The sequence below is a fragment of the Carica papaya genome, chromosome 3 (assembly GCF_054855325.1).
Source record: "Carica papaya isolate Zhongbai chromosome 3, ASM5485532v1, whole genome shotgun sequence".
In the NCBI taxonomy this organism is placed as follows: Eukaryota; Viridiplantae; Streptophyta; class Magnoliopsida; order Brassicales; family Caricaceae; genus Carica; species Carica papaya.
In genome coordinates this window covers 3,520,660-3,532,084 of record NC_142311.1, presented here as the reverse complement: position 1 = coordinate 3,532,084, position 11,425 = coordinate 3,520,660, and the positions used below count along the sequence as shown (strand labels likewise).

The 11,425-nt window shown below is 32.4% G+C and overlaps 1 protein-coding gene across 1 annotated transcript; it reads left to right on the top strand.

Annotated features, from left to right (window-relative positions):
* Nucleotides 1-1,351: 1,351 nt before the first annotated feature.
* Nucleotides 1,352-2,352, top strand: LOC110814104 (uncharacterized). Its single transcript, XM_022041456.2, has 2 exons — nt 1,352-1,573; nt 1,729-2,352. Exons 1-2 carry the CDS (start codon nt 1,388-1,390, stop codon nt 2,251-2,253), a joined length of 711 nt encoding a protein of 236 aa, XP_021897148.2. The 5' UTR covers nt 1,352-1,387; the 3' UTR covers nt 2,254-2,352.
* Nucleotides 2,353-11,425: the final 9,073 nt, after the last annotated feature.

Sequence of the window (11,425 nt, the reverse complement as noted above, 5' to 3'; positions counted from 1 at the left end):
ACGTAAATGCAGTAATAAATAAAATCATATGACGAAATCCCCCCGTAAGGGGGATTTCCCCAAGTGGGAAAACATTCCCCAATTGTTTAGTCACGAATTGAGCAGGGAATAGTATATGTGTAATTAAAATTTAGCAGAGTGAACCCAATCATGAATAGAGATATAAAACCTAATTCGAACATAAATAAGTATGTGTGTGATGTGTTCTGAATCATCTAATAAATGTACTGTTGTGATTAATATGTGATGTGTGTGAGTACTATCCATATAGTAAAGAAATCTGATCGTCTCTCTTGATAACAATATAAATGATATCGCACAATGAAAATTCTAAATAAATTTTGAAAAATTAAATATATAAAAATGTGAAATTCGAGTAATATAAATGTGTGTGTGTATGGGTCCGATGAGAATTCATTTGTGTGAAATATGTAAATCAGTGTGAATATGTGAAGTTTTGAAAAATAACATTTGGGTAAGAAAATATTACAAATAATAAAAGAAATTAGTAATAACTATAAATAAAGAAAGAACTCGAAAAGATTAGTAACGTATTTGAATGAAGAGAAAAATGTGATTCGAAATAGAAATAAGATTCAAAATATGATAATAAATTTTGTTATGATGTTTTACTTGGTATTTTCTTAACTTTAAAATTTGTGTTATATTTTATATATTTTTGTGTGAATGTATATATGTAAATGTCTATTATAGAATACTCCTCGTTAAGTTCGTAAAATCTACCCCAATTGACTCCCCTTTTCATATCCGATAAGATCAAGAGCAAGCTCGAGATCAACATGAGACATTGAATGAAACCTTTTAGCTTTTCAGTTTTAAATTTGTACAATAATTAAGAATTAATTGGAGATTAGCATTCTATCGTTTTAATATTTTATGTATTTCTGATTTATCATTATTATTTTATTACAAGAGATATGTAACAATATGTAGTGTCGCTACATGCAATTATAATTTTGTTGTTTTTAATAGTTAGAAATAGTGTACAAACATTCATATTCACAGACATTAAAATTAGGACGTTACATAAGTAAAAAGAGATATAAGTAAGTTTTTTAAAAAATAAAATAAAATATCACCAAATAATACTATTCATTAAGAATTATTAATTAGTTTTTTACTTTCTTTGTACCTATAAGAATATTAAATAATAATGTAATAATTAGTTAAGTTTAAAATCTGTATTCTTTTTCTATAAAAATCAAATATAATGCGTTAAAAACTTAGATGTCATGTATATCAACTATAATTAGTATTTTTATTTTTAATTAAAATTTGAGTTAGCTTTTCTCATTTTTATTAGTGGGTATTTATTTATTATTTAATTTAATTAATGGTAGGTCCATGAAAATACAAACTAACTAAAATGAAAAATATATTCAAACATATATCTACCTCAAAACCACATTCGGGCCAGATAACAAGAAGCCCAGGCCCAACACCCTTCATTAAACGGCATCGTTTGAAGCACGAAAAACAGAGACGACGAGGGAAGAAGAAACTGGAAAGAGCGAGACGCAGAGAGCTGCAGGTATTTCCCGAAAAGTCAGAGGTAAGGAGCTGCAAATTCATCACTATTATTATTATTATTATTATTAAATATTTTATAACATAAAAACTTGTTTTAAATTGTAAAGAGCCAAGAAATCAGTCTTCAATCCAAGAGTAATATATTTGAACTCATTTTATTTCTCAAGATACCCGCAGAGCAGCTCAAAGAAAATGGAGATCACGATCCGTCCATTTAAAATCTCAGACATCGACGACTTCATGGTCTACGGCTGTGATGAAAGGGTGGCGCGGTTGACCCGCTGGAATGCTTTCAACTCAAAGGAAGAAGCGTTGACTTTCCTCAAAGACTTTTGCATCCCACAACCATTTTTCAGATCAATATGCATAGACGACCATTCGATCGGATACGTCTTCGTCATGCGGGGTTCAACCGAGTACGAAAAGTATAAGGCTGTGTTGGGGTATGCGGTGGCTGCAGAGTATTGGGGTAAAGGTATAGCAACCACGGCGGCGAAGATGACTGTTCGTCAAGCTTTTAAGGAATTTCCAGATTTGGTGAGGCTTGAAGCTTTTACTGCAGTGGAAAATGAAGCATCACAGAAGGTGTTAGAGAAACTAGGGTTCACTAAAGAGGGTGTTCTGAGAAAATATGTGTACATCAAAGGTGCGAATGTAGATTCAACCATATTTAGTCTTCTATCTACTGATCCTATGCCTTAGATCCTTCATCCTTCAATTCTTCTTTTCGGTATAATGTTTGAAAAATCTTAGTGACGTTTTCATAAACTGATAATGAATGTTGAATCTTCAATTCTTCAAGCTAAATCTCTTGAGGCTACTAACCCCTCGGATTAGACTTCAGAAAGAGAAGATGAGATTCACTTTGGTTGGAGGAGAAGATGATGTTTGTCTTTTAATTAGGTTAGTGTTTGCGTTCTGTGTTGGCAAAGTTTTTTGGAAATGACTTTTAATCAAAATAATTCCAAGGTAAAAAGATATTAGATTATATTTAATTAATTGATAATAACGAAAATTTAATTATTCTAATGACTTACATAATATTATTTTAAAAAATTATTACAATAATTTGATTTATTTTAGTGTGTATTTATTTATATTATTTGATATAAAATATTAATCTCAAATTAATTAAACTTGTCTAAAAATATAATCATGTTTAATTTAACTATGAAAAATAAATAATAATAAAAAAATTGACACCCTATATAATTTATTGAGTGAAATTGAGATAATATATTTCATGTTCCATGAAAATTAATAGAATTTAAAATATATCCTATCAATCACAATTAGAGTTATTTATATGTTCAATTTTTATCATTTTGTAAAGGATATTCATCCCTTATATTTTATATCTATGGGTTTAATTTCCATTATAATTAGTGGAATTTGAAATATACTAAACTTCACTAAGAATTTTATTTTATTTTTATAATTTTATAAAGGATTTTCACCCCTTATGGTTAATATATACATATACATACATAGATGTAGATATTCCACACAAATGAAGTTCATTTGATTCAAATATAGCAAATATTATTAGTTTATCCATCCTAATTGGTTAATTATCAAATAACTTATCATAATAACCATTATTAATAAATATATTCACGAAAGTGCCCCTCTAATTTGTAACAAATTAGGAATTTAAAAACACTATAAACTTATAAAATAAATAAGTGATACAGACAATATCAATGTGCAAAAAACCAATAAGTCAATTAAGACAAGGGAGTTATCGCATTTATTAAAATAGAGAATCAAACATTCCAGTCTCTGTAAACCTGAAAGATATGACCATGGCGATTAACAGAACTTGGAATTTAAATGATTATAAAGTTTTATCATGAGTAGAGAGTAAGCTGAAAATCATCATATCTCTAGACCTTCCTTTAAGAATGAAGTATTTCTTCAACACACCTTCTCTTGTAAACCCTACCTTCTCAAGTACCCTCTGAGATCCAACATTACCCACCTCAACCAGAGCCTCTAGTCTCTCCAGATGCGGCCACTCGTCGAATATGGTGTTCACCACCATTGACAGAGCTCGCGTGACAATTCCTTTCCCCCAATACTTTGACCCCAACACATAACCAACTTCCCCTCTACATCGATCGAAGCCGGAGTTTGCAGTCACCGAAATGGCGCCGATCGGCCGGCCGTTGAAGCATATTGCTCTGAACCAGGGATGGGGTATTACCGTTTCCTTGATGTATTTGATGCCCTCTTCTTTGCTCGTGTAAGTTTCCCATGTGCAGAATCGAGATACCCTATCATCCGTCGCCCACACCATGAAATCGTCTATGTCGTCGAGATTCAACGACCGAAGAGAGATCTCACCTTCTCCGACCTCTGCCTCCATGCTTTATATCAGATGAAGAAAATCAAATTAACTACTGAGACGGAATGTAGGAGAGTATTGAATTTATGGAAAGAAAAAGGAGGATGAGCAGAAGGAAAGAGAGGTTAAGCTGCCATGGTTGACCCGTTTCCTTGCGAAGGGGCGTAAGTAGAATAAAGGAAGGAAGTTTCGTAAGCCGGTTTACTCGGCAAGCTGTAAAGAATTGATAAAGAAGGGTGACGGAAATTATATTGGTTGTTATAATTGTTTAATTTTAATTTTTACAAAAAAAAAAAGAGATTAATTATTAATTAATAATATTAAGTATTAATTAAAGTTATTAACATATTTATGTATTAGAGTAGAGAAGCGCAATTTCAAACTGACCACTCAAAAGGGAAATTCCATGATAGAATGAAAAGAGTTAATTTGACAAAAATTTAGAATAACAATAACATTAATGTATATATATATATATATATATGAACTAAATAGTTGGAGATAATTATCCTCTATCCTAGTTTTAGTCCCAATAAGGTAAAAAACAAAGAAAAAATTGTGAGAAGCAAAGAATAACATCCATAGCCTCGAAGAAGCTAAGTGAAGCTTTTCCTTAAATAACATAAAGGAACTCATTTTTGTCTTCGTATACTTTGAAAAAACAAAATGCATCAAAAGACTCGATTTTTTTAAATGATAGGTTTTGGTTATTTGAATTTAGCTTAATTGTAAGAATATATATAATTTTTACTAATATAATACTAAAATAAGAGATAAACGAATGAGAAAACATAGTGATCAATGTAAGAACTGAAGTACTATCAAATCATTAAGATGATTAAACGAATGTGATAATCCTTTAAGAAGATGTAAGAAAAGAGCATTTATGTTTCACCATATTAAGTGATAATCTATCAAGTGCAAAATGATATGTGAACATATATCCATCTAAAGTGGTCAAGTGCCGATGCACTCGATAGATTATCTAACTGCATATTTCATAATGTTTTTAATACTAATACTTCTAAAATAAAATTTACAAAAAATGTAAAAATGTGAATATTCAAAACATCTAGCTCACTCTACCTCTTTGTTTACTATGTAATTAAGGCCAACAGGAATTATCGTGAATTAAATGCTCAAGTTCTTGATTTCCTTATTCGCACTATCTCTGTTGCTATAAAAACTTGAATTATAACACAAACAACATAGAGGATTGTTGATAATTACTATTTTATTATTGATTGTATGATGCTAAAGCCATAATTTCCCATACTAAGAGATCTTATAGTTATGCAGAAGATCGTATATTCAAGTTCTTTAGGATTTCCTTAAGGTAAAGTTGCTATCAAGTTAAAAGATATTTTAAATGAAGAGAGATATGAAAAGATACTTGAAATGACTCCTAATGAAGGCATGTAAGTAGTGTATTTCTTTTTTTTTTTTTCTCTTCCATGCTTTCTTCGTTTCACATTTTATTGATGGTTTATGGACTATAGGTTCTATCTCTACAGTTGTTACATCAGAGTTTGGGGAGAATTAAACATCTTATCAATAGTGCATTAATGTTTTTTATTTTAGAGTAATCTTGATGAAATTATAAGTTCAATTGCCAGATAAATTTGTTTTAGGTCTTATTCATTCACATGTTAAAATTAGGGGTATGCAAATTGCTTTTTGCATTTATTTAACTAAATTAATTGAATTTTTTCAATTCAAAATCTTACAAAATTTAACTATATAAATCAGTTAACCACATAGAATATAATAAACTATTAATTAATCAGTGAGAAGTACTTGTGTAAATTAGCGCAATTTCGTCATAGACCTCTTCAATTATGAATTTTTCTATTAAAGACCTAATTTCTATTGAGCTTTACAAGTCTTGTAAAATTTATCCATTTTTGATAAATTTCACAGTTAGAAAATGTATATAGAAAAAAAAGAGAAAAGAAAATAAGTGTCTATTTGTAAGGGAGAGAGAGTTGATGAGTGTTTATTGTGAGAAAAGAAGTTTAGTTCTACTTCGATACAAAGAGTCTTATTTAAATTTGATTGACCTTAACCCTTATTTGCCTAGTACTATGTTGTCTCTTTTGTAGAAGTTCAAGGATGTGTTTTTAGAGGATATACTAGATGGGTTACCACCATTACGAGAATCGAGCATCAAATTGATTTTGTCCCTAGTTCCTCCATTCCCAACTGATCAACCTACCGAAGCAATCCTAAGGAGACAAAGGAGTTTCAGAGGAAAGTGGAGGAATTGTTAGAGAAGGGTCATCTTCGTGAAAGCTTGAGTCCTTGTGTTATTCCAACCCAGTTGGTACGAAAGAATGATCGGTCATGGAGGATATATGTAGATTGCCTAACTATGAATAAAATAACGATCAAGTATAGACACTCCCTAGACTCGATGACATGCTCGATGAGTTGAGTGGAGCAAACATCTTTAACAAGATGAATTGGAAGAGTGGCTATCATCACATCCAAATAAAGCCTTGTGATGAGTGGAAGATCGCCTTCAAAGCTAAATAAGGTTTGTATGAGTGGTTAGTTATGCCTTTTGGCTTGACTAGTACTTCTATGTGATTAATGAACCATATTTTACGATCGTATCTTGGTAAGTTTGTAATTGTTTACTTTGATGATATTCTGATATATAATAAATCATTAAATGATCATCTTGAGCATATTGGAACTGCCCTAGAAACTTTAAAAAAGGAAAACTATATGCAAATCTTAAAAAATATATTTTTTACAGAGATAAACTAGTATTTTTAGAGTTTGTTATCAGCACACAAAGTATTAAAATAGATAAAGAGAAAGTAAAAGTCATTAAAGATTGGCCCACACCTAAATAACAAATGAAATGAGAAGTTTCCATAGGTTGACCAGTTTCTACAAATGGTTTGTAAAAGATTTCAATTCTATAACTGCATTTTTGAATGAACTTGTGAAAAAAGATTTAAAATTTATATGGACTAATAAACAAGCAGAAGCTTTTACTTTATTTAAAGAAAAATTAGGCACTGCTCCTATTCTAGCATTACCTAGCTTTGATATTTCTATGAACTTTCTTTTAGGTGTGCTAAGGACTAGGCGAGGAAGAGACAATGTATTTGTTGTGGTGGATAAGTTCAGCAAGATGACACACTTCATAGCATGTCATAAAATAGATGACGCAACAAATATAACAAATTCATTCCTTAAAGATGTGCGCTTACATGGTATTCCCATTATTATTATTAATGATAGGGATGTTAAATTTCTTAGTAACTTTTGGTGTGTTTTGTGGAACAAGTTAAGGACTAAATTATTATTCTTTACTGCTTATCACCACAAATAGATGGGCAAACTAAAGCGGTAAATAAGACTTTAGGACCTCTACTATGTGCTGTTGTCGGAAAAAACTTTAAAATGTGGGAGGATTGTTTACCTTTAATAGAGTTTGCTTATAATAGGAGCATTCACTCTTCCGTATGTTTATCACCCTTTGAAATCGTGTAAGGATTTAATCCACTAACCACTTTCAACTTAACACTTTTGCCTTTACAAGAACTCATTAATATTGACGGACAACAAACAGCAAAATGTAACAACCCGAACTCTCATCTAAAGTACTAACTGTACGCACACTATAAAATGATAAAATAATCTATAAAAATATTTTGTGCAATAAATTTTAAATAATAAAAGTATATCTCTTGTAGACTTAGCTTAAAATATTCAATATTCATGAATTATGTCTAAATCTTGAAATAAATATTTACTACAAAATAAATAATTAACCTTAAGTATTATTCGAATGAAAATAAAATAAAATGATCTCCTAGCGAATATCTCACTATTCGGGAGTAGGAGTCTAATTATCCTGATATGAACAAAATAAATAATAAATAAGGTGAGTTTAATATATTTTGTAAGTTTGTAAGATCTACTTTTCTTTTTAATTCTAAAAACAAGTGGTACTTACACCTTATCTCATTCACCAAATCTTCTAAATCAATTTATTCAGTAAATTTTTAGAATTTATTATTCCGGTATCATAACTCAGATAAAAATAGTTCAATAAATATTAGAATTCAGTATTCAATATCACAATTTAAGCAGTAAGTAATCCAGTAAATATTAATTCAACATTTCAGTATTATAAACGTTATAAATGACTTCTTATTCATTCATCTTAGTTTATATCATGTTAAAAATAGTTTTATCACACGATATCATTTTTGCCGGTATCAATAAGGGCAGTAAGGATCCCCTCTATCATGTAGATACGTCATAGTTCACAATTCACAATTTACAGTATATAGTATATAGTTCATAGTTTCACAGTACTTATCGCTTCACTACATCTGACTAAAGTCATATCTATGGGTAGAGTTTATCACAGTCATACGCCAAAAGGCTACACACACATCATCTCTCGGTGATATTGATTAAATGAATTTTTTTTCCGTCTTTTAATATTCTTTCTTTAGTTTAGTTTACTAATAAATTTCTTAATCTTGTGATTTAATATTTCTTACACACCTAGTATCAATATTCATCACCTTAGACTCTTCCACGCACCCTTAAAATATTCACAGTTAATTTATAGCAACTAATACATATACGAATTTAGTTACAAAATATAGTAGAATAATTCATTAGTAACTTTAGTAGTAAACATGAATAAAAATACAAAAATCAATAATAAAATCTCATAGGAATCCTACATTTACTTATAATTTTTTAAAAAATTATTAATTATTAAACTCTATGGTTTTAATATCTTAAACAAATTAAACTACATTTGTAAGCACTTATATACTTACCTTGTAACACCCAACATTTATTTATTTTATTATTTTTATTTATTTTATTTTTTAATAAATATAATTATTTATTAATTGTAACGGCCCCGAAAATTTAAATGAAATGTATATATTAAAAATCTCAAATGCGGAAGCGTAATAAAAATTTGATTAACATCCATTACACAATAATCAAAACGTACTCAAAACATGAAAGAACAAACTAACTAAAAAAGATACTCGAAATAAGAACTATAAATATAACTATGAAGTCTTTAGGTGTCCCCTTCGCCGTCTTCATGCGGAACGGGCTCGGGAACAACGTTTTCCTGATATGAAATTGTTAAATAAGGAATGAGCTACACCAGCCCAGTAAAGACATCACACTATCTCACCACCACGGAAGTAAAGGTGGGTAGAAAACAAAAATGACCAATGTAGTATAATTTATAACAAACTCGTTTATTAACATAAAAACCTTTACTGTCTACTTACCTCGGTGAGATCCATGAAAACAACATATGAAAGCAATAACATTATCATCATCATGAAATCATATAGACTTTATAACATAACACTTACCACAACTTTGCATTTCAATCATTAAACAACATATTTTCTTCTTTTACCAACCTACTAGTATCCATGGGGATCCATACGGGGTCCCCGCTACCCGTGAACCATTAACATTAATAACCTGATTCCAAGGCCGTCCCCGTACCCCGTCCGGTATGGGCGCCAAAATCATGAACCTCAATACTCCGTCCGGTATGAGGGTGAAACGGGCCGTCCCCATACCCTGTCCGGTATGAGCGCCAAAACACATAAGGTCTTCATACCCCGTCTAATATGAGATACCACGTTCCCGGTAGGGTTCCCTACGGACCCGGTCCGTCCACCATCTCTCAGGATATTTAGTCAGGCTGTCCACATTATACCTCTTGCCTTTTTCCTTGATCTCTATCATCCAATCATACACAACATGTAAACCAGTAATTGACACCAAACAAGACAACACAGTATCGGATTCACCATAATACAAACCATAATAAAAAAAACTATGATTCATGCATACGAGACCATAACATAATTACATTAAATATCATGCTGCATTTAATACTAAAAATTAGATCAACAATAACAGACCAACACTGTATCAGACTCGGGCTCCATTGGCAACCCTAATCAATTATACATTTATAAAGTCACAAAGTACAGTTTAATTATTTATTTAACTTTAATACCGTGATAGGAAATAGGGTGAGGGGTCCTTACTTATTTTGGGCCTGAATTCGACTCTACAGTGCACCTACAGGCTGTCCCTAATTTTCTTGAATTTTTTCTGAAAAACTGAAACGCACTACCGGTACCTGCACGTGTCCCAAAAAAATTCAAAATCAGACCTAGGGCCCCTTTCGGCCAATATCGAAATTCTGGCACGGCGGCTCCGCCGCTTGCGGTGGCGATCCACCTCAGGTTGGCCGTTTTCAGCCAAATTCGGTCACACTTGCATCGGTCCCTACGATAAAACAACCCTAGGGCCCTCGGGGGGCCAAAAAATCACGAAAAACCGAGACTTACTGGCAGCGGTGCTCTCGGGTGCGGTGGCTCTTCCGGCGTGAGTCCCGTTTTGATGTTTGGCTCCGATCAACCTGTAGAAAAAAGAACGGTGATAACAGTGGTATATAATTTACATCGAACGGAGGCCGGGAATGGCCTCATCTGAGGCAAAAACATAGGGGGGTTGCGGCAGCGCCGTCAGACTTCGGCTCGATTTTTCGGCCGTTTGACTGGTGGTTTGGCTCCGGTTTGACCATAGGTGGACTCAGCATCGAAAAACGAGCCGGGGGGAGAAAATTTACCTCTATTGGCGGTCGAAAACTTCTCCGATGCGGCGGCGGGTGGCGGCAGCCGACTACTCCGGCGTCTGGTTCTTCTTCTCCGGCGAGGCACTGGCGGCTAGGGTTTTGTGGTCAGGTGTGAGTGGGGTTATTTATACCCTTTGCCTTTTAATCTCAACCGTCCATCAAGATTAAATCTGGACCGTCCGATCGCGATTAAATTAGGATTAAATTTGGGCCGTCCATTGCGATGCAATCTGGGCCGTCCGTGCCTGATTGAATCTGGACCGTCCGTACACGTGAATTTGGGCCGTCCGTGCGCACGTTTGATCTGGGGCGTCCGTGCGCGCATGAACGGATTTGGACTGTCCGATCACGCGCACGCCGATTGCCCACGTGGCCCGTCCCGTGTCAGCGTTTCCTTGCCACGCGACGTGTCCTGGTTGGCCGGGGCTGCTGACCGGGCCGCTGATGTGGTTGCTGACGTGGGTGCTGACGTGGTACAACTTTTTTAAATTGTATTTTGACCCCCGATTTCCGATTTTCTTTTAAAAAACACCCTTAGAATCAAAATTTTCACTCAATTTTCCCAAAATCAATTTCAATTAAATCCAAATAATATTTTTACCCAATTTTATCATTATTATTATTTTTATTTTCATTAAATTAAATTAAATTAAAATCTAAAAAATTAAAATACAAAAAAAAGAAAATAAAAATAATAAGAATAAAATTAAAAATACTTGGGTGTTACATTAATTGAATTTAATTTAAATTATTTTATTTTAATTGAAAATAATAATAATAATAGTAATAAAAAGGGTGAAAAATTAGTTAAGAATTTAATTGAAAACAATTTTAGATAAAAGAAGTGAAAATTTGGGTTTTAG